Source organism: Vombatus ursinus, unplaced genomic scaffold (assembly GCF_900497805.2).
Source record: "Vombatus ursinus unplaced genomic scaffold, bare-nosed wombat genome assembly UNPS02014791.1, whole genome shotgun sequence".
Lineage (NCBI taxonomy): Eukaryota > Metazoa > Chordata > Mammalia > Diprotodontia > Vombatidae > Vombatus > Vombatus ursinus.
The window spans coordinates 48,869,622-48,894,742 of NW_020954569.1; the positions used below are offsets into that span (position 1 = coordinate 48,869,622).

Sequence of the window (25,121 nt, forward strand, 5' to 3'; positions counted from 1 at the left end):
TTCAATAGGGATAAATGGAAAGTTTTGTACTTGTATATAAAAAAATCAACTTCATAAGATGAAGGAGGCATGGATAGATAGTTGTTCTAGAAGAGATCTGAGAGTTTTAATAGATTGCAAGTTCAATGTGAGTAAGCAATGTGAAATGGCAATCAAAAATGCTAATGTGATCCTGGGCTGCATTGAGGGGCACTGCTTCCAGGAACAGGGAGGTGATAGCCCTGCTGAACCCTGTCTTCATCAAACTTCATATGAAGTACTATGGTCAGTTCTAGGTACCATGGTTCAAGACGCTGACAAATGGGAGAGTGTCTAGAGGAAGGCAACCAGGATGGGGAAAGGCCTTGAGTCCATGATATATGAGAACAGGCTGAAAAATCTGGGCATGTTTAGGCTGAAGAAAAAAATGGATCTGGGGCATGACAGCTGTCTTTAAGTATCTGGAGGGCTTTCATGTGGAAAAGGCATTAGACTTTTTCTTTTAGGCCTCAGAGAGCAGAACCAGGAGTAATGGGCATAAAGATAGAGAGGAATGTTTAGGGTATGACATCTGGGAAAACCTCCTCACAATTCAAGGGGTACAAAAGTGAAATGGGTTGTCTCAAGAGGTGGCGGGTCTTCTCCTTGGCAATCTTCAAGCAGGGACTGAAGAAAGACTTGCTGGACATATTTTCGTGGACAGTCTTCTTTTCACATAGGATTTGTGGACGCTGAGTCCCATTCAACTCTCAAATCCTGTGAATTGAATCTAAGAGAATGTTCCAGTAGCAGAGAAACAGTATAAGCTTGAATGTGCAGCTATAAGAGAGTAGGAACAGAAGAAAAAAATGGGGATATGCCTCAGGCCCCTAACTGCAGAAAGATAAGGAGAAGTTATCCCAATAGCTACAATTTTTACATTCTTCTTCCTTAAAAAATCTCAAGAAATGTATCTATTTCTTGCTTCTGAAGGGAAACTGAGGCTCCTTCTTTTGGACTCTCATGGTGGGTCACCATAGTGTAGCATCCTGGGTATGAGCCCCAAACCCACCCTAAAGCTTCAGCACTCCACTGGAGGTAGACCTTATCCCATCTCAATTTCAAAGAATGATTAGGTTCATCTGACCAGTTTGGCAACTAGGCGTGAGCAAAGAAGTGCAAGCAGAAGCCATGACAACAGATGAATCCTCTAAAAGTGAGAGCCTTAGAGAGAAAACAGACCAAAGGTCTAAAGACCAAACTTCTCTATTTTCCAGGCAAAACAGTCCTAATCCCTTTAGGCCAGGGGTTTGTAACCTTTTTTTTGTGTCATGGTCCCTTTTGGAAGACCCTTTTGGAAGGTGACACCTATGGACCTCTTCCCAGAATACGTGAAAACGCATAAAATACACAGGATTACAAAGGAAACCTATTATATTGAAATATTTAAAAAGTTAAAAATGAAGTTCACAGACCTCAGATCCCTGCTAAATTTCTGCTTTGGACATTTCTTTTGTTCCTAGCTTTTAGTTCTTTAATCATCTTTAAGGTTCTACCCTAGACCAGTGGTCTCCAACTCAAATGAAAATGGTCCAGATCTGTATAGAAGATTCACTGCAGGCTGCCTATGGACTTAGGTTTTAAAACATAATGTTATCTACATTTTATTAATTCTCATTTACTTTGCTAAATATTTCTCAATTACATTTTAATCTGGTTCAGGCTGCACTTGGGGGTGTTACGGGCAGTGGCTGGCAGGCTGCATGCTTGACATCTCTGTTCCAGACCATCTCAAAATTTTCTACATTCCCATCAAAGTAGAGAAACTAGAAGACAGTGTTCTCAAGAGAAAATACTGAGAACGTATTCAGTCCCAGGAACCTTTTGGTTCCTACATGCCCCATTTAAAAATTATATAAAATGCAATGACTAAAACAATGGGAATGAAGAGATCACTAAACGGAAGCCAGGCTCTGAACAAGTGTAAACCAGTAATATCTCAGGAGAATAGATGAGGAAACACGTCTTCCCCATCCTGGTGGAGGTGGGAGCCTGTGAAGGCAGAATATCTGATACGTTGTCAGCTGTGGTCATTGTGTGTCCACTGCGTTTGCTTACCAGGTTTTCTTCATTAAAATAAAGGTTTCAATTGGGGGAAGGAGGCAAGTAAGATAATATACAAAAATGACTGCTATAAAACAAAAGGCATTAATAATACTTATTTTTAATTATATAGAGAATGTTATGATGTTATATAAGAAAGCTAGCATGTATTGGGGGGCAAGAATTCAAAGAAATGCTTGGGCTGAACCAACTACTGAAATAAATAAAAAGTGATGTTTTATTACATTTTCCTTGTCAAATACTTGGGGCAATCCCAAAATGTGCTAGTATTTAATTTAGCTGAAAATGTCAAACTTCTAAAAAAGCAAATAAAGAAAAATCTTAAATTATATTAAAAACCAAACATTCTTTCCAAGGCACAATACTGGCATTTTCAGATTGACAACAATATGAATGTTTCCTGCAAACAAAATCTTGAGTCCAAAGTCTGCCTTTGAAAAAGTTCCATGCTTCCTCTCAGAAATTTCACCCGTCTTAGGGAACTATGCTTGTGGCCTTTCTCAAGGCCAGGTAGCCTGTAACAACATCTGAAGGGAGCATCCGAATGTAAGCAAATTCTTCAATCGTGCTGAATCTTAACTTGCTCTGTGGATCTGTATAGTTTGCCTGGAAGAGAAACATTAATGATGAATATAAATCACAGAAATATCTATATTAAAAAGTTAAAAGTGCAAATTATCTTTAAAATATAAATTATTTTAAAAGTTGAATGTATGTACGTGAATGTTTTATGTTGCCACTGAGAAAGAACTAAATTGCTCGCTTAGGTAAAAATTCATTAATCCACCCAAGTCTAGTTAATCATTTAGGGCCTCACAAGGAAGAAACTACAAACAGGCTTCCAGCAGTGCTTCCCATTAACAGAATAAGAAACCATTATGACTAAAATCTTTATTGCCCATCCATATACATCACGTCCCTTCCCTCCTTCTGCTTTTGCTTCACTATCTGCAAGACAGAGATAATACCCATTTCCCATCTAGCTCACAGGGAGCTTCTCCTGAAGATCTCAAGAAAAAGCATGTCATTCAGAACTCACTTTAGGAAAAAAAAAATATAAAAGGTTTTAAAATTTAGTTTGTTAACTTCCAATTCCCCATGCATGGAATATCTACTCCAATGTAGATTATCTGTGCATGAATATAGGATAAGAGTAATTTAGCTGACAAAGGAATAATCGAGTTGAAACCATTAAGGACACATGATTTTCAATCAATAAAAAGTCTATTCTTCTGCCCCAAGAATGTCCCTCACACTGCTTAAATTACTTGGCTTCTTTGTGTCAACTATACCCTATCTGAAAAATGGGGCAACAGTGAAAAATACCAAACTTACATTGTTTTGCCAAATACAAACTGCTCTATGAATGCTTCGTATGAAAAAATGTTGGTTTAAGGTTTTGTTGGGTCCAGGTTTCTTTCACCATTCTCTAATATCCTTTAATGAAACTGATATTAAGCAGAGCTTAACTGGAGAAATATTAGCTACTCCCTACTGAAGGTAACTAGTTGGTATGTTATAGCTTCACTAGCTAATTCACTAGCTAATTAGAATTTATTTTCCCCAAAATATAGGACCCAAGACGTGGACACAGACTTTTGTATCTGACAATTCTATTTTACATGCATGTGGTTCCTAACTCTTGGCTCCAGACATACTACTGTTTCACTTGTGATATCATATCAGGTTTGGACAGTTATATGACCATTAATAATTATGACAAAGGCTGCCGGTAAAAGAGTTGAATTAGTAAGACACTATTCACTGGAATATTGGACAACTCCACCTGCCTAATTTCTGTCCACATGTCACGGTACAGTTTAATTGTCACTTCTTTTATTGTTTTCTACATTCCCTGGCCTTGTTTGAATTAACAGAGCATTTCATCCATTTCACAAAGCATTTTCACATCATATCTCGTAGCATAATGATTGGCATTCATACTATCTCCCCTACCAGACTATAAGTTTCATGAAGACAGGAATTGTGTCTTTCTCTTTCTAATTCCCCAAAGCGCTTAGTAATAAACACTTGTTGAAATGAATATAGACCCTTAGCTTAAATGTTAATGAGAAAGATTTCAGCCACCATTTCATTAGGATAACCTAGGGTTAGGGTTTAGCCTAAAAGAGGAACTCCCTTCTGAGTCTGCTCAACCGGAGTCCTAAAAGCCCTGACCCAGACTTCACAACTTGTCACTTTAAAATACTTAAGACATTTTTGTGAAGTGCTCTGCTTCCTAGGGGCAACTATAATAAGAATAACAGCAATAATAAGGAATTAGCTCTAAAGTGCTAACAAAGATTTTTATAAGAAAAATCAGTGCCACAGAGATGTATTATCACATATGAATCTTATGTATATATTTTGGTCAGTTCCTATGGAAACAGAACTCCTATATTTTGATGCGAGACATAAAATTTAAAGAATATGAATAATTTTTATCTACACAACAAATTGGATTACTTCGTTTTCTTTGATAATAGTAAAGGGTTAAAAAGCCAAATTTCAAAAAGATCTGGAAAGCAGCCTGACAAATAATCTAATCTAATCTCTTCCTTTTACAGATGAGAACATCACAGCCCAGAAAGATTATGTGACTTGCCTGAGGTCACTGGTGGCAGACAGAGGATTCAAACCTGGATCTCCTGCCTCCCAGACCAGTGTTTTTCTCACCACATATTATATGCTATCTCCTATCAGACAACTTAAATATCTAAACCACAAACATTCAAAGGGTAACGGCTTTTTAAAAACTTCAACAGTAACATGCATGCATTTCGAAAATAATCGGTCCAGTTCTTTCCCCTACATTTCATCTTCTACATAACTGAAATGCTGATTTTAAAAAAAAGATTTAATATTATCTTAATACAAGCCAGATAATGCCCCGAATGAGCAATGCCAATGCAATAATGCACTTGTTTTCCTATTAAGAAAATGATTTAAAAAGTCACTAAATGTATAGCAATGATCAAGATATACAGTTTTACAAAAGTTAGGTAAAAAAACAAGACAACACTGTTACTAAATTACTAAATTTAAAGCACAATTTCTTTCTCTTAACAAACAGTAATTTTCTAAAGACAAACATGAAAGGTACTCCTGCAGATGAAGAAACTGAAGCCAGCAAGGTTAAGTGATTTTCCTAAGGTTCCTTGGTCCCCATAGCTACAAGGGACTTCTCCCCTACGGTTCTCTTCCATCTACTCTCTATGTATCTGGTATAGATTTATTTATGTACCCATTCTCTTTCCCATTAGAATGTAAGTTTCTTGAGGACAGGCATTAGTTTGTTGTCTTTTTTTTCTTTGTAATCTAAGCACTTAGCACAGTGCCTGGCACATGGCAAGTACTTAAGAAATACTTACTGATTGAAAAAAAAAAGTTTTAATTCACGCTTTCAAACTTAATTATTTTTAGGTAATATAATTTGTGGGGTATCTGCATGGTTGCTGAGATTATATCCTGTGTCAAATAAAATATATCAATAAAACGAAAGGCAAATGGAAGCTATCTTGCTGAAAGTCTGATGATCTTTGGCGTGACTACTCTCTCTACAAATATTTACCCCTCTGGATAACATCTCATAGAATCATAAATCTTAGAACTGAAAAGCACCTTAAAAGATGATCTGGCTCAGGTCTTTGTCTTCATGTGGGTAAGTTATTCTTATTTCCGTTTTACAGCTGAAGCAATGGAGACCCAAAGACCTTAACTGACTTGTGCAAAGTCACATAGAAAATCAGTGAAAGGGCTGGGACAAGTGCCCAGATCTCAAAGGATGATAGATTTAAAGCCTGGTCATTTGGTTCATCCCCTTCGTTTTATGGAAGAGGAAACTGAAGCTCAGAGAAGTTTAAGTGCCTTTTTCACAGTCTCCTGGCTACAAAGTGTCTGAGGTAGGTTTCAAACCCTGGTCTTCTGACTGCAAGTCCTATGCTCCATTCACTCCACTGCCCTGCCCCAGTTCATCACAATGACTTGTCCAAGGGTTCACAGCTGGTCGGTAAGTGAAGTGAAGAGGGTACTAACAACAGGTTTCCTGTCTCTTAGAGCAATGCTGTTTGCATTCCAATGGGCTGCCTTTCATGATTAGGGCAACCTTATAAACATGTGAAAAAAAGCCTTAGGTGTGAATGGTTCAGTTTTCCATCCATCTTTTAACATTTTGAGAATCTGTGAGGTCAATTATGTGACTATACCCCTCCAAAGATGCAAGAAGTCACCTATGCCTGAGTAGACTGTTTCATGAATTGATATGGCTGAGAAAAAATTCATCACCTAGTTAGTAGTCAGTCTTCTTGGTGACCAGGCTCTCTAAATTTAGCTTGGCTGGTCCTCATCACGAAGGCTAGACACAAAGCCTTTCCAGAGCTGCTTCTACGAGATAGTCTTCAAAAGCTGAGCCTCGCCCCTACCCCGTGGTAAGGCACTGGAGCAGAACATCACTCCCAGAAAAACTACTCAAAGGAAATGTCCTCTTGGCAAAGTCAACAATATCATTTTCACATATGAAAGATGGACTGTCTAAGCAGATACTTATGAGGAAGTTTTTCCAATTTTAGATATTCCCATCAATTAATACTTACAACAAGTCCTGAAATATCCGAATACTTCCTGGCTGGTTTAAAGGAAGGAGGAGCATCTATACTGAAGTCTAAAAGGAGAAAAAAAGACATAAGCACTTTTCAAATAATTAACCAGACTCATAAAATTTAGTTAAGTTATTACATACTCATAGGACTCTCAAGGGACTAAGAAAATGTGAAGGAAGCATATGAACTAGGAGAGCCATGAAATTTCTCCAGTTATTATGCACTGATTCACTAAGGGCTACATCCAAGACTGGTTCTGCTCTTGCACATTACACTCCCATATTCCTACAAAACTACTATAATCAGGAGATGAGAAAGATCTGCTACTCTAATCTCTTCTCCCATTCTCTCTAGCTAAACTACAAGCTCAAAGTAAGATTTTTTTAAAAAAATGAAAGAATCTATCTGTCTTTAAGACGTTTTAAAACATCAGAATGTTTGACAGCACTACAAATTCAATGACTGGATGTTTTAATTTTCATTCGGCTACCTGTGTCTTATAGGCAGCTTCAACTTAGTTTTGTCGGAAGAAATGCCCTAGCAGAGAGCCAGAGATAGAGTAAAGCATAATATAAGTTTATTGTTTATACTGTATTTCCAAAAGTGGTAGAAGAGAGTCTCATAACACATCTTGTTACTTAGACTTAAACATAATACGGCTTAAGTCATGTCTCCAGGACAAATCCACTACATGGAGTCTATGCCTGACATAACATAGTTATTCTCCAAGGTGGGAGTCAATCTACACTCCAAAATATCCATTAAAGTAGGGTTCTACTCTATTTTAGAACAAAATAGAAGAGCAAAACATATTTTCAAAATAAGCTCATGTAATATGGAGCCACATTATGTCAGCACATACTAGCTTAGGCTGTAATGAAATGTTAAGTCTGACCAAAAAAAAAACAAAACAAAAAAACAGAACCACAAAGTCAAAAGCAACCTTGGAAGTTAATCTATTTTAACCCCCAACAAGGCAGCCTTCTTCCACTTAAAGACTTCTAGTGACAGAGAACTCACTAGCCACTACATAAAGAGCAGGTAGCGAAATATCTTTGTAATCAGTTATTTGGGGACCAAAAACAACTATGTACAAATGTAGGCATATGTTTAGCTGACACAAAGTTTTACCAAACACTTTATATACATTGTAGCTCCATGTGAAGATACACATCCTCTTTATAGGCCACTACTATAAAATACTAAAGAGATAGAAGTTTGCCAGTTGCACTGTTTTAAAATTGGAATGTGTTTATCAATGATGGTGCTGACACACACAAAAAATTTAGGTTTGTTTTAAGACAGTTACTTATGGGCATATTATTTATAAACACATGCAAAGCATCTAAACCACATACAGCTAGGATCGTTGAGTTGCCATGGCAACGCCCTTTCCGAAGCAAGAATCTGTTTTAGGTTCTTCCAGGTCCTGTTCTTCTTGCCTGCCGCTGCTCCCCCAATGCCCGAGTGCTGGAATGACAAACGTGGTGTCAGAAACGTCACATTCTCAAAGTGCCATCTTCACTGATCTCTCTTCAAACTGAACAGACATCAGGAGGCATTCCTCATCCTGTCAACCATCAGTTGTTACCCAGGTTAATTTAAGAAACAGTGCGTTGTACGCTTTAATCCTAGTTGCAAGAAAAAAACTAAACTTTTAGACTGTCAAAACTAGTTTGCTGGAGATTCTGAGGAAATAAAAGTGCACTTTTCACAGCAAACAGAAAGACAAGAAAACAATGTTTAGTCCAACACTGCTTAATTCCACACCACAGGAATTTCCCATCACATTAAAATCATTTACCACAGAATTGGAGCTAAAAAAGCAAGTAAACTCTTTGGGTATAAGTATCTCACTTGCAAATTATTAGACATGCTGAAAAACACACATGAGCCTGCAAAATATCACTTCTTTTGTGAATTAGACAAAAAACAAGATAAGGAGTAACTGAACACAATACTGGCAAAAAAAAAAAAAGGTTGTTTTGCATTTTCAAAACTTGCCAGTGATGACAATCTGGTACCAACAATAAATCCAATAATGAATGATCAAATATGATTGTTATGGATTCATTTCTTATATCCCCCAAGAATCACAGGAAGAAAAATATTTCTATTTAATGAGCCATAATCTCAATGGCTTGACAATTCTTATTAGTGGACTTTTAGTAGAATAAAGACTAAAAGTAAATGGAGCCAGGGGTTCCAGGAAACCTCACTTCATTGGTTAGCAATTATTTCATGCTACTTGTAAAAACTCATACAAAACTTCTTTGTAATAACAAAAAGTTGGAAACAAAATATGTGCCCAACAATTAGCTGAGGCAATAATTTACTCCTCTCTAATCGATTCTCTATCCTGATTACCATAACAGCTGTTTCCAAACTTCTCTTCTTTCCTTAAGCTTCCCACAGCTTCTCCATCACCCAGACCTTTCTGCTGAAGCCCCCACCTCATATATTTTGAAGAAAATGGAGTGTTCTCCAAGAGCTTCCTCTTCCCTCCTCCTCCCCTCATCACCCTTTGCCTTCATCCCCCACTATTTCCTCCTTTACTCTGGTCTCCAGATGAAAACATGGTCCTTTTTTGTAAGACCAGTTCCTCTTCACATAGGCTGGATCTCAGCTCTTCCAGTCTTCTCCAACAGAGTGCCCCTACTCTCCTTAACTCCCCCTCATTAATCTCCAGACTCTTTCCGCTGGCTCCTCCTCTGTTTCCTACAAACACTCGACTTCAGTCAATCCTCCCCTCAGCTCCCAAAGTGATTTTCCTCAAGTGCAGGCACGTGTATGTCATTCCCCTACTCAATAAATAAATAAATAAATAAAGACTCCCTCTTACTCTAGGATCAAGTACAAACTCTATTTGGTATTTTAAATTCTCCACAACCTGGTTCCTTCCTCCATTTCTGGTCTTCTGACACCTCGCCCCCTCCACGCACTTTTTGGTTCAGCCATCCTGACTTATTTGCTGCTCCTCACACACACTACTCACCCATCTGCCATCTCTGTGCCTCTGCACTAGTTGTTCCCCATATCTGGAATGCTTTCTTTCCTCCCCTTCTCCTCTCAGAATTCTGGGTTTCCTTTAACACTTGGAAATTGAAGAGACGCCCATCAATTGGCAAATGGCTGAACAAGTTGTGGTATATGAACGTAATGGAATATTGTTGTGCTATAAGAAATGATGAGCAGGCAGATTTCAGAAAAAACTGGAAAGACATGTATGGACTGATGCTGAGCGAAGTGAGCAGAACTAGGAGAACGACGTACAGAGTTACAGCCACGTTATGCGACGACTAACTCTGATAGACTTAGCCCTTCTCAGCAATGTAAGGATCTAAGACATCTCCATAGGTCTCATTAGGGAAAATGCCATCCACATCCAGAGAAAGAACTGTGCAGTCTGAATGCAGATCGAAGCATACTATTTGCTCTTCTTTTTTCTTCTGTTTTGTTTTGTTTCTTCTTTCTTGTGCTTCCTCCCATTGGTTCTAATTCTTCTTTACAATATGACTAACGTGAAAACATGTTTAATAGGAATGTATATGTAGAGCCTATATCAGATTGTACACCATCTTGGAGAGGGAGGTGGGAAGGGAGGGGGAGAAAATTTAAAATTCAAAAGCTTATGGAAGTGATTGTTGAAAACTAAAAATTAATTAATTAATCAAAAAAAAGAAAGTGTCTATTGAGTCATAACAAAATACAAGCAACAAATGTTTTTTTAAAACTCATTTTAAAAAAGAATTATTTTTCTAACTTACTCTTTCAAGAAAGCCAAGGCAGTGATAATGAATGAGGATCTTCATCCAAAATTCTCTACTAACTGATATAGAACCTTGTTATCTCACATACTGGGAAAACAAGGTATGGTCATTTAAAATTATGGTTAACTGAGACTTGTAGTTGATTTGTTCCAAAGGCCATGATTTAACATGCATTTCATTCAAACTTATATGATAATTTCTATTATGAGATCCTCTTCGAGCTCACTTGAAATGTCACTATAGGGGAAAGGCTTATGGCTCACAACCTGACTTCGCTCTAATTCACTCATTTTCTAGCGTTGCTCTGAAACTTAGCATTTCTACTGTTTCTTATCCTTCTCTGCTCTTCCTCCACATTTCCTGTCTTGCTCCTCTGTTGCAGTGACTGGCTTTTCCTGGGCCCCCTGCTGCCCTCCACTGCAGTCTTCCTCTCCCCATTCTGGAGAGGAGCAGCATCTCTTGGTTGCCTGAGTGACGATTCCTCCTGGAGAGGGTATCCGAGATGTCAGTCTCTTCAGCTTTTCTCTTTGTCAGTTAGTTGGCTGGATAACAGGGTTTTTATTGCACTATAATTGCAGACAAAGATGTGCCCAAGCAGTATAGATCATTTTTTTTCTTTTTTAACATGGACTCTCCAAACCATAAAATAAATGAAACACTCACCGACATGGGTAATATTCTTCCTAATTTAGGAATGACTAAGAGGCACAGCTTTTTGACACACATTTTTCAACTGCACATATTTTCTTTCTTCAACCCAGCCCTCACTAGGATTTGTAAAAGATCATCCATTTTCTCTAGCCACCACTATCCTAAATCTTCTACTTTTCCAGGCACAGAAAAGAGAAGCTTCCGTTTGACTTCAAAAATTCACTAGCTTAGCCACATAGAGCAAAACCCTTTTCTTAGGAAAGGATAAATAATAAACCTGAAGTGGATATTCCTATGACCTTTAAGTCCTATAAGCTAAAATCAGTTATGTGCTCACAACAAAAAGTCAACACAAATAGCGCAACAATTAGCAACTGCTTAGAAAAAAGTTTGGATGACAAAATAAATTCTCTGTCACGGTTTCTGTCAGATCTAGACTAAGAGCACGAGAGACAGAGCAGGCCAAAGGGGGCCAAAACAAGATAGGCTTAACCAATCATACACAGCAGGGTAGATGGTGAAGCATCCAGGGAAAAGGGGCCAAGTCAAGGCAAAAGCTGGTATGGAGAGGGCACAGAGGTACCAACAATCCTGAAGATCAAGCTGAGGTCAAACAGGCTAGATACAGAGGTTAAGTAGATGGGTCAGGTCAGCATTCACAGTTCCTGATTAAACAGTATGGATAGGAAGAAGCAGAATTTGATTATACAGGCAGAGGTCTGAGTGCAGGGTTCAAGTTAAGTATAAGGAAATAAGGGGAAAGCAAGTGCCTAGGCTGAGAAGCTGGGAATGGCCTCTTGGGGTCTAGTAGAGGTAGATGGGTCACCAACAACAGCTGAACCAATCTGTAATTAGTGATCCCAGAACAGAGGCTGTCTACCCATTCCCTAGCTTTAAAAGTTCTTGCTGTAGACAGAGAGGCATCGACAGGTTTGTGCTGCTCCCAGAACAAGGTACACGTCGTCGGGAATTGAAACACTGACAATGGTCAGGTCCAATGGGGAGCCTTCCAGTGCCCATCACGATGCTCCGCACACAGTAGACCCTTCACAATTTGTTGTTGTTGGTGTCCTCGGAGCTTGATGGTTTTACCAAAACTCTCACTTAATGGGAAGGCTCTGTTCACATACAAGGATGCAGCACCTGACCTGATCAATGCAATGTGTAGATATTTAAAGTTATTCTTCCACTAGTGGGAACGAATTTGTATGGATCCTAATTAACAGTCTCTCGCCTGGTCCCTGTTTTGACCAAAAGCATAGATTCCTGACTGCAGCTGTAGTCTCAGGCAATGGAACAGAGCCAAGCCAACTGCCACACATGGGAAATGAACATCAGTGTCACCAGCCTCGTGAACTAACCAACTGAGCTAATGCAGAACTTCCATCTTCAAGGCTGACAAAGGGATTGCTATGTACGTGATTTCTAGCTACAGGTAATACCCTGTTTCAAGGAATATCACTGTAACCTTCAGTGCTATAAAAATGAACCAGCCCACGCTGCTTTAGTGATGAGGATATATAGAATTCTATTAAACAAAAAACCCTGTATAGTACATTCTCAAGTTTCTGTCAATATATTTAACAAAAAGGTCCTACTTTTCCTCCATGTCACCCAATTTATAGCATGTGGGTGGACAGACAGCACGTTCGGTTGGTCCAATAGTACACATATATCACGGACAAACATGGCACATGGACAATAAGCTGAGACTAGATTTGAAAAGCAGTTGAAAAGTGAGCTGGATTGAATTTGGGAACCTGCAAAACTCTTTCAATGATCCCAAATGGCTCCCTGCTACAAAAGCATATATTTTTAAACACTGACAATCTCCTCACAATGTTACAGACCTGCAAAGCAAAGAATCAATCTAACAACAAATATTCATTAAGCACCAGTAGGCACTGTGCCTTGCACTAGAGATATAAAAACAAAAATGATACAGTTTCTACCCTCACAGAGCTTACATTCTACTGGGAAATCAGTCTCAGAAGAACTGAAATTGCTGGTGACTTCTCCAGAGTTACACAGGCATAAAAAACAGAGCCAAGATTGAAACCCTAGTCTTCTGACTTCACATACACTGCTCTTTCAACTACACCTTGCTACTTCTTTGATCCAAACGATATTTTGGAAAAGCTTTTAGAGGGGCATAAATATGAAACAGATGAGCAACGAATACAGAAGGGTGAGACAAGGCGAGGTGGGGATAAGGCTTCCAGATGGAAGTTACAGGAACTAGCCGAAATGGAGACCAGGGTCCATCAGACAGACCGAGGATGCAAAGTGACAGAATGCCATTGTGAAGCAACTGTGAGGCAAAATGATGAAAATAACACAGGATTTACATAGGGTTTTGTTTCACAGGTAAAGACACAGGTGACACCATTTGTTGGGCAGGAAAGCACAAGAGAGCTCCTAACACTAACACGTTTACTCTACCCCAGGTTCATTTTTGATCCGGTCAGACAGGAAGACAGCTTCAGAGGGGTTAAATAAGCTTACTTTACGCTAGTCTAGTCTTCTCGAAAGGAGTTTGGTGATAATGGGAGCACCAGCTCCTACAGCATTCCCTAATCTCACTTCTCGAAGAGGCAGGTGAGAACAGGAGTATAACTCCTTCAAGATCCCCTAAGCCTCCATGGGGGCCGGCTGAGGCAAACATTGATTCCCCCCAAACCTTGATGGGGGCCAATCAAGGCAGGTACATGCATTCCTCTATGCATTACCCAAATCCCAAAATGGGTTCCCCACTTACTGATGAGTGCTCTCTTGATTTATAGAGAAGCACATTAATTGCCAACATTAAGCTCACAGGTTAACTTCAGCAATATCATTATGACCTAGCACAGCACAGACATACATGATGTCACCCCTATATCTCTACTGCGACTGTGCGGTAGAAGTTCTTTTCAACCATAATTCATGGGAAATATTATCTAGGATCCTGGAATTATTATCTAAAAAGAAATAACAAAATCCTTCTTATACACACTAAAATTCACCTTACTTACACATATATTCCCTTAATAAAGTATCAGCCTAAACTGAAGACTAGACTCTAGACTTCTAGGTCCTTGGATACGGCCTTTTGACTGAGTACAAGTTTTACAGAACAAATCCTTTTATTAAGGGAATTTGTTCTGTGAAGTTTGGATTCAGTCAAAGGGCCACACTTGAGGATGTAGAGGGCCACATGTGGCCTCAAAGCTGCAGATTCCCCACCCCTGAGTGATCAAGAAAAGGAGGGTTTCTAAAATGACAATGTTCCAGCCTACCTGTGATTCAATAGACACTAGGCACTTCTCTATCTCCCCCATCTTTCCATCAGGATAGCTCTCCAAACCTGACACCTCTGGTTTTTCCACCCTGAACTATCAAAGATCCCCTACCTAAGATAACCAGAGGCTGCCTCTCCAAAGTCCATTTCCTGCCTTCACTAGGCACTTCACCATGACTATTGCCTAGGACCCCACCCTGCCCACTTTATCCTGCTCCACCCTCAGAATAAGAATTTTGATGTCCCAACAACTCCAAAGCTCAACATATTTTCCAAAACCTTTCAATTGTTATTAAGAATATGTTATATTACACACAAGGACAGTAACAAGAGAAGGGACAAAAACAAGAATAAATACAAAGCATCATTGCTCAGGCACTGGCAAAAGCTCTTGCCCTGCCCAATCAAATTACTGTCATTATTCGCAAATCTGCTGTGTGCTAAACATTTTCTTAATGTAAAAGAAAAAAGTATGATTTATTATTTTTAACAAGTCTTTCCATACAAGTTAGCAGAACATTTTTGTTGTTATGAAGCTTGAATATGTAGTGCACTAAGTCTAAGGTATCATCAAGCTCATTCTAGCTGTATTTTAAGGCCTTATATGCATTTCAAATTCCATAAAATTTGAGGTATATTCTTCCTTTGATATCCCTGGAAAACCCTCTATTTTAATAGAAAAAATAAAGACACTCCCAGAGGCCAGTCCCTTCTCCTAGACTACCTTCTATATTTTTGGCACCTATTTATAGCTATACATGTTATCTCCTCATTTAGAACATAAGCTCCTTAAAGGCAGGGGATGTTTTTTTTTCCTCTCCTACATCTATTGCCTGGCAATAAATGCTTACTGATTAATCATTCAACACATGATTGATAGGCCAAGGATTCTCATAAGATTAACAAAACAGTAACACTGTAGATACCATTAAGTAGCATGCCTTCCCACCCCACTCCTTTGAAGAGGTGCCCAAGTGTACTACATTACATATATTTTCAGACTTTTTCTAAATTGATCAGTTTTGCTGATTTTTTTCTCTTCATCTTTTTTTTCCTTAAAATTTTGTTAGCTATATAGGATGCTTCTCTGGGTGGGAAGCAGAGGTATACTGAGAGAATTCTGGTGATGTAAAAACAAAACAAAAAAATTTTAACATGATTTAAGGAATTACCATTTCAGATTTAAACCTAAACAGGAAGAATTCCTTAAAATTATCCTCTAGTAAATATTAATTTTTGGCATGGAAAGTATTTCTGTGACAATTTTCCATAAGATATTCACAATTTTCTTGCCAAATTAACATTTAATTTCCATTGAAGTAACTTTGGATTATGTGTAAAATAGAAAATACTTTTTCTTATCTACCATTAAAACATACAATATGCGTTTACTATAAAAATCTTCAAGGACATCAGCATTCTATTTAGCCATTTTAATGAATCTCTAAGGTATCTAAAAATTAAACAACAAACACTTACCACAAAGTTGGGATCCTTAAATGGCAAAGGCTTGGGGGTGGTTTCCACAGGTCCTGTGCTAAAGTCAGGGGTCACTACCTTACTTTCGCTCATTGTCTCCACGCTGACACCCTGGAAACAGAGTAATAACAATTACACTTTGTAGTAAGTGTCTTTTAGGTGAGGCCCCCAAATTTAACTCACTGAATACAGAAAAGAGAAAGGGAGAGCCAGAAAAACCCGGTAGTATTGGGCAGAGTAGTCCTAAGGCAGAAGGAATGACAGGTCCAGAGCTAGAAAGGACCTCAGAAACCATTCAGACCAACCCCATCATTTTACAGGTGAGTAAAAGGAGGTTAAGTGACTTCCTCAAGACTACACTGATAGCAAACATGAGTGGGAAGACTTGAACCCAGCTCCTCTGACTCTAGAGACAATAACTTTCCGACAGTATCATGGTGTCTGCCAGAGAGTATTGTGGAAAAACCAATGCCTGATGATTCCAAATGCTTATTAAGCTTAAAAAGAAAAAAGATGAGCCTCTTTCAAAGTTGACAGCATATGAAGTCGAGCTAGGGGCAGGGAGGTGAAGAGGAGGTTGGGAAATGCAAATTAGACCTTGCTGAGGCAGAAGGGAAAGAGGCAGCTGAGGAAATAGCCTAGAGCAGCAGCTGGTTGCTGTGGCAACTGAGTGGTGTCACCCGGGCATATTAAGAACAGCTAGTAAACAAGCTGCCCTCAGTGCTTAGGCATCTTTTAATCTGCACCTATGCTTGGGATGCAGGAAAAAATATTCCTAAGGTAACATTCCCAAACCTAGGAACCCTGAGGAAGACTTTTTCCTGCTGACATTGTTGGCAGTGAAGGCAACATGACTGATGATTTGAACTCTTGGACATTACCAGATATTCAATGGATAGCCAAAGGTTTTTCACATTTTTTTAACTATGGCACGGAAAAAGCATACTCAGAAATATCTCATCCAAATATGGATTTAACGAAAATATTTTGTCTTCTCCCTGGGGGTGGGGTGTGTGTGAAAGGGTGGAGATAGAGGTGACCCAGGAACTCATTTCTTGCCCTTCCACAATGACTGTCAGTCCAGGACTAAAGACTCTCTGAAACCCACCACCCTGTTATAAATTATATGCTCAATAGTGAAGAGTAGGGCTAATTAGGCTGGTAATTGGATGGTGAATAACTCAATTATTACTCACCAATCTATAACCAGCCAGGCACCAGGACTACATTGATCCTTGCCTTGACCATCAGGCAAGACCAGGAAGTAACTACCTGAGCTTTTCTTGGCATATAGGAAGTCTTTAATAAATACCTGCTGATTGCTTAATTACACACTCCACACCCTTCTACTACTTGCTCAGAGATTAAAAATCAAATCTACATTCTAAATGCTAAGGTAGACGTGTCCCTTCCTGGATACCACTTCCTCCTATCCATCTATGCCAGGCCCATTCTTTCCACACCTCTATTCCACTTTACATCTCCATCATGTTCTCTGAAACTTATATTCTTTTGTTTAAAAAACTGCCCATAATGTCACATGTATGCCTTCTACCACCACCCCACCCCTAGAAATTATTTTATATCTATGTGGTATTTAATTATATATGTATATGTTATCTCACCACCACTACCCTCAACAGAATATAAACCCTTTGAAAGTGGGGCTTTTATTTCTGTCTTTGTATCTCCAGTACCTGGTACGTAACGGATACTTAAATGGTGGTTGAATTGAAGGGCCATGCCACCAGAGTCTATGCTCAGATTCCTTCTAGGCTGGAAAGGTTTCCAATATGGAACCAGTGATGTACCTTATGTTAGGACCTGTCTAACAAAGTTCTGAACCATCAGGTTGGCCTCAGGATAATGACATTTTGTTAATCCACAAAAGTTCTATGAGACCTTCTATGGGTTGAAAAAATGAATTAACAAAAAAGCATTTATTAAACACTACATGCTAAGTACTATACTAAGCTGGTTATATAAATAGAAAAAAAACTAGACCTTGATCTCAAAGAGCTCAAAATCTAATTGGGGGAGATAACACAAATAAAAGTACTCAACTCCAGGATGGATAGAAAGGCCCAGAAGCCTTATGGGTACAATGGCAGGGTAGAGGGCAAGGCTGAGGGGTCCCTCAAGCATTCCAGCAAGTCAGATTAGTGTCAGGGGTCCGGAGGGCATAGCAGCAGAAGAAATGGTAAGGCCCAGAGGACTTCTGGATGCTGTAACAGGGTATATGGTAAGAGCTATCTCTCTAGGATTGTAGTGGGTGACTGCCAGTTTATCCAACCAGTATGAAGACCCACAGTCACTCTTCCTACCCCATCAACCAAATGGAGTAGGGACTATCTGAGAGTCTTCAGGGAAGGACACCCTTCCCCACTTCGCTCCTATGACAGTGCTTCCTACCCAGCTAGCCTGGATGGGGCTACCTCAGTGGACGGAGTACCCACACCAATGGAACCACATCCTTGATATATCGAAGTAAACATTCTGTCAATTAGGTATTTTTTTCTCTTAGAATGAAAGACATGATATACGATCTAACAAACTACAGTGTTCTCCTTAAAACAAATTTGCTGTTTTAATCTGAAAGTGGGATGCCTATTCAAAAGCTGTTTTTACAATGTGATCAGAAGCCCAAATAACAGAACTGCAGCTATGTACCGCTAACAACCATCTCAATCCCCAGTACAGATTCATGGAACTTTGAAAAGTGATAAACAAAACTCTAAATATTCAGATGTTTGATGGAAATCAAATCCATACCCTCGTAAGAAGAACATAAAATCTGTGAGAGCTGGGACTGTCTCACTTTTGTGTCTATTCTTGGTACTAGGCTTGATACTTAATCAAGATTATACAAAATGTCTGGCAAACCTTAAATCACTGTATAAATGATAGTGTAAGGACTGGCCTATTTCTAGGGCCTAGCTGACAGAAAGGACTCCATGTTTGATCCCTGATTGACCTACCTATCTACTAGAAAGTTCCCATATAGTCCATAACTGGTTTCATCAGCTTCATTTAGATAAGGAATTCAGCTTTTGCCTGATCATAATCAGTTTAGCAAACTTCATCTAATCCATGTATGCAATGTTTATCAAATTATCCTAATCATAGTGTTCTTGTGATTGAGGGAAAGGGCAGAGGGGTTGCAGTCTGGGCCATGGGCTGATTGACTACACCTAAGGTCGCCCTCCCACTTGATTCTCCTGAAGCTGCCCAACAACAGCAACCAGATATAAGGGAGAGACCCAGACCTCTGTGTTCTCAACAGGGATGGGCATCACCATTCTATCGCCATGCCACTACCACTGCTTATCCATGGGAGTAAAGGGATGGGGAGCCACATTCCTTCATGCCTGTGTGCAATATACTATCTGACCTGCAATCCTCTGAGTATTTGTATTCCTTCTTGGTACCTCATCCACAATCTCCACACAGCTGTTGTTGCTGCTGGTGTTATTATATTATTAGTATTATTATTATTGTGCCTGTTGATTGATTGAATCCATACAAGGACGGGTAGAGAAAGGAACTATTAAATACACCAGAATGGAAAGTGAAAACACACTGGCAAGGGACAAAGAAAGGGAAGCAGCTACAGTTATGCAGGCGACATTGGGCTTCCAGCATCCCTCCCTTAAAAGGCAGTAGCCCATAAGAATCAGCAGGGCAGGTAGTTGCTGAATAAAAATATTAATTTTCTCCATAGCAGGAATAAACAAAAAACAGCATGACCCACAACTCTGGGACATTACGCCTCATTGTCCAGTTGTGTGAGTTGGTATATGCCCCTCAGAACCTGCCCATTCAGGTCCTTGTGTTCCGAAATGAAAGGGATCCATTGGTCTGTGGGCAGTAGGTGAGGGCCTAGGTCAGCCACATTATGAGGGGTAGCTATTGGAGATAAAACTGAATGCTAGACTAGGCCAGGTTGGTTTCTGACTGAGAAGTTCCATGTCTCTATATGTAACAGGCAGCATGGTAGAGTGGATCAAGGGTTAGACATGTAATTAGAAAGACCTGAATTCAAATACCACTTCAGACAATTCCTATTTGTGGGAACCTGGACAAGTCACTTAACCTCTTTCAGCCTCTCAGTTTCCTCATCTGTAAAATGGGGACAATAATAGCACCTATCAGGATTGTCGTGAGGATCAAATGAAAATATATTTAAAGTGCTTTTTAAACTTTAAGGTACTCAATAAATGTGAGATATTATTATGATGTACAATACTGCTGGAGGCATGTGGAGTGTACCTTCATAGTATGTCTTCCATATGTTACTATCTCTTATCACTAATTCCTTATATCTTCCATGTCCATTACGTTTTAATATAAGCTTCTTTGCCACCACCTCCCTATGCCTGCCTTGTCAAATGCAAGGTCTAAACATGGTACAAAAAGTACTTTGTTCTTGGAAACTTTCACAAGAACCAGAATTATCTCTGAGGTGCCACCATCTAACAGATTCTTCCAGAAAGGAGCTTAGACTGTGCATTCTCAGAGTGCCACACACCAACAAGTAATAAAGACCTCATGAGAACGCTTTCACTCCATGATTAAAGGAAGGTGAAGCTGGGGCCCAGTGCACAAAAGCAGAAAGAAGAAACCAAAGAAATGCAATAAGATTGCACACAACAGGGCACAAATGCTACTCTGCTTGGCTTGAGTTAGCTGCCTCTTGGCATCACAGGGCACAGTGGAAAGAATACTGAACTAGGAGACATAAGACTACTGTCATAGTGTTCATTCTGAAACTTACTCTCTGTAATCTTTCAGAAGTCACTTAACCTCTCAAAACTCACTTTCCTCACCAGTGAAGTGAGGATAGCACCTGGCGTCATTACTGCACGGGGTGAGGATCAAATGATATAATGTAGGTACACTTGCAAGCCATAAAGCCAAATTCAAATGTAAGGTATTATTACTACTTTCATAATTTTTGTTATTATTGCTATTACTAACACAATAATAGTAGGCTTTGGAAATTATGAGAAAAGGAGAGTCTCCTTCTTGTAGCTCATGAATGCAGCTACTGAGATTGCCATGCAGGCTAACAACATTTTGCTGCTAGGTGGTGGTGGTACCACTCCTCTGCTGTAAGCCAGGGAGGTGACCGTGCATTCTCTCCAAACCACTCCCTCCAGGAAATCACTCCAAAGAGTGGGGTGGTTAGATGGGCGGTCACTGTCTGGTATCCTGGGAGGAAAATATCTCTGCCTGTGAGTCAGGGGCCTCACCAATGATTCCAGGAAACTTTTGGCAAATTCAGGAGAGTTAGCAGTCCTACTGTCATAGACAAGGGGGAATTCATTTGGAAACTGGAGAAATTACCAAAGAAAGATAAGTAAATCATTATGATATGAGTAAAGGAAAGTTCCCTGACCAGGTTAATATTCAACCTATTTTTTGAGCACCTTCCATATACCCAACAAGGTGCTAGACCCCTGCAATGGATTTTGTCTTCCAGACAGTTATAGTCTTGTTAGCGAGATAAGATTAATAGGAAAGAGCTACATGGCAATGAGTCAAAAATCATAATTAAGTCATAACATGGGACCAAAAGTGTAATAGGAGTTGAAAGGGAGAATTGACCAACTCTCAACCTGTAGAATATAAGATTCTTTCATTCAATAAACATTTATTAAGCTCCTACTATGTGCCAGGCACTGTGCTAAGCACTGGGGATACAAAGGAAGCAAAAGATAGTCTTTTGCCCTCAAGGAGCTTATAATCAATCTAATGTTCACGAGGAAAGAGACAAAAAGATTTTGCTTTTGTCTTTATAACCCAAGCATCTAACACAGCACTAAGTTCTAAAAACTATACTAAGTTCTTAACATATGCTTGTTAGGTGAAATCTCACAGATGAGGAAAAGGAAGTGTAGGGAGTTAAATGACTTGCCTAAAGTAACCTGAGTATTAGGTGACAAAGGTGGGATTTGAATCCAGGTCCCCTACCTTTCAAATCCAGTGTTATTTCCACTACAACAAAAGCAAAAGTTTAGATTCAGGCCACCTACCCAAAACCTCAGAGTGAAATAGGTCTGATGAGGAGAAAGCCTAGAAGCAAGCCTCTGAACTGAACTAAACCATCGGGCAGTATAGACCCTCAGACAGTGGAGAGAAGTTGTCAGACACAAGAAAGGCCACTTGAGCTCAGGAGCTAATAAAGCAGGGCAAGGCCAAATTGGTGGGAGCTTCTCCACAAAGAGCCTAAGTCCTCATGCAACTATTAGAGCCACTGTCCTGCAAGGGCTGAACTTTCTTTGATGCTAGGTTACACAAAAGACTTCCAAACATTGCAAAATTCCCTTCTGCTCCTGACTCTAATCCGTGAATTGCCTTGGATTATTCAAATTACATACCTCCGCCCTGGTCTCACTACCTGGTTTCATCATGACTGACACAGATCCCTGACTTTATGACTGCTTCAGCCCTCAGGACTCAAACTGCAGAACCTACGACTGACTATTATTTCCAGATGATCACTCTAGAAAGAAAGAAAAAAAAAGTTAAACATCGAGGAAAGGCTGAATAGATAGCATAGGGCTAGATAGTGGAGAGTTTTGGATGTCAAACCGAGGTGCTACATGCAAAAGGGAGTTAGAGATTTCTGAGCAGAGGAAGCACAAGCTGGTTTTCTAAAATCAGTCTGACAATTACATTTAGGCTCTACTGAAGGGAGAGAACAGTGCCAGGGAGACCAGTTAGCAGGCTGCTGCAAAACTCTAGAGGTGGAGTAATGAGGGCCTGGACTAGGATGATGGCAGCGGGAATGAAAAAAAAGGGATAAATATGAGAACTATTTAGAAGGAAGAATTGTCAGCCTTTATTAGCTAAATGAATCTAAAGCAGGGGTTCTTAAGCTGAGGTCTACAGACAGATTTTAGGGGGATCCATTCAACTGGCTGGGAAAAATGCATCTTTATTCTCATTAACCTCTAAGTGAAATTTAGCATTTCCTTCAATTATTTAAAAATTTTATTAGGATTGTCACAGGGGTCCATGACTCACAAAAGAAGGCTAAGAAGCCCTGATGTAGAGGATTAATAGGAAGGAAGAGTCAAAGATATTTATGGTTCTGAATCTACTCTCTGTGAGAATGGTGGTACACTGGTAGAAATAGTGAATTTGGGAAAGGTCACTGCAGTGAGTGGTCATAATGTGCTAAAATGTTGAATTTAAGTTGATGGAAGAGGTCATATAAGCAACTGGAGATATGAGACTGGGATTTGAGTAAAATATCAGGGCTAAAGATAGTTACCTGTATTTGAGAATCATTAGTATAGAGGTGATAATTATGTGGTAAAAACCAGCTTAGTTCACTATAGGAGGAAATACAAAGAAAATCACAGGTTCTGAATTTTTGGGAAAAACCACAGCAAGAAGACAGAAAGAAAGGAGACGTCAACAAAGGTGAGAGAAAAAAGTAGTTTCAGAGGAAATGAAGTCGAAAATGTCAGTGTCACAAAAAGCAAGGGAGGAGAATTTGAAAAAGGAAAAGGTACCCCATAGAGTCAAAAGCTGCTAAGATATCAAGGAAAAGGAGTACTTAGAAAAGGTCACTAGATTTGGCAAAAAGGGCTCCACAAGCGCAGGGATTCTTAACTTGAGATCTATAAACTTGTTTTTAAAAATATGTTGATGAAGTTGAAAATTATCTTTACATGTAACTGGAAAAATAAAATACTATTTAGTGGGGGAAAAAACAAAAAACAAAAAAAATGTTGATGACTATTTTTCTTTTTTTGTAGGTTTTTTGTGTTTGTATTTATTCTAGTATTTTATTCCCCCCCAATTACATGTAAAAACTATTTTTAACATTCTTTTTTTTTTTAAAGTTTTTAGTTCCAAGTTCTATACCTCCTTCCCTCCCCTCCCCCTTCCCTGAGACAGTAAGCAATCTGATATAGGTTATACATGTGCAATCATGTAAAACACTTCCGTATCAGTCATTTTGTGGAAGAAAATTCAAACTAAAAAAAAAGAAAAGAAAAGAAAGTGAAAATAGTATGCTTTGGGCTGTATTCAGATACCATTAGTTCTTTTTCTGGAGGTGGACAGCATTTTTATAATAAATCTTTTGGGACTGTCTTGGATCACTGTGTTGCTGAGAATAGCTAAGTCATTCACAGTTGTTCATCATATAGTATTGCTGTTACTGTATACAATATTCTTTTGGTTCTGCTCACTTCATTCTGCATCAGATAATGTAAATCTTTCCAGGTTTTTCTGAAATCATCCTGCTTGTCATTTCTTATAGCACAATAATATTCCATTACAATCTTTTACCACAACTTGTTCAGTCATTCCCCAATTGATGGGCATCCCTTCAATTTCCAGTTCTTTGCCACTACAAAAAGAGCTGTTATAAATATCTTTGTACAAATAGGTCCTTTTCCCTTTATTTTTTTCAGTCTCTTTGGGATACAGACCTAGCAGTGGTATTGCTGGGTATGTATAGTTTTACGGCCCTTTGAGCATAGTTTCAAATTGCCCTCCAGAATGGTTGGATTAGGTCACAACTCCACCAACCATTAGTATTTCAATTTTCCCACATCTTCACATTTATCATTTTCCTGTTTTGTCATGTTGGCCAATCTGACAGGTGTGATGTGGTATCTCAGAGTTGTTTTGATTTGCATTTGTCTTAGAGCATTTTTTCATATGGTTATAGATAGCTTTAATTTCTTCATCTGAAAACTGCTGTTCACATCCTTTGACCATTTATCAATTGGGAAATGACTTGTATTATAAATAGTTCTCTATACATTTGACAAATGGCCTTTATCAAAGACACTTGCTGTAAAAAAAATTTTCCCCAGTTTTCTGCTTTCTTTTCTAGTTTTGGTTACACTGATTTTATTTATGAAAACCCTTTTTAATTTAATATAATCAAAATTATGCATTCATATTTCAAAATTCTCTCTATATCTTGTTTGGTTCTAAGTTCTTCCCTTATCCATTGATCTGACAGGTATAAGATTTCACGCTTTCCCTAATTTGCTTATGACATCACCCTTTATGTATATCACGTATCCATTTTGACCTTATCTTGGTGTACAGTGTGAGAGGTTGGTCTATACCTAGTTTCTGCTATAGCATTTCCCAGTTTTCCCAGCAGTTTTTGTCAAATAATGAGTTTTTGTCCTAAAAACTTGGATCTTTGGGTTTATTAAACACTAAATTACTATGGTCATTTACAACAACGTATTATGTACCTAATCTGTTCCACTGACCTAACAT

The 25,121-nt window shown here is 39.0% G+C and overlaps 1 protein-coding gene across 1 annotated transcript in view; it reads right to left on the bottom strand.

Moving 5' to 3' along the window:
- Nucleotides 1-2,166: 2,166 nt before the first annotated feature.
- Nucleotides 2,167-25,121, bottom strand: part of INO80C (INO80 complex subunit C) — a 32,660-nt gene continuing 9,705 nt past the window's right edge. The window contains exons 2-5 of the mRNA XM_027868764.1: nucleotides 15,861-15,971; nucleotides 8,039-8,150; nucleotides 6,675-6,742; nucleotides 2,167-2,688 (exon numbers count right to left, since the gene is read on the bottom strand). Of these exons, the coding sequence (XP_027724565.1) occupies nucleotides 2,557-2,688; nucleotides 6,675-6,742; nucleotides 8,039-8,150; nucleotides 15,861-15,953 (405 nt within the window). The 5' untranslated portion in view covers nucleotides 15,954-15,971 and the 3' untranslated portion in view covers nucleotides 2,167-2,556. The remainder of the gene's footprint in view (nucleotides 2,689-6,674; nucleotides 6,743-8,038; nucleotides 8,151-15,860; nucleotides 15,972-25,121) is intronic.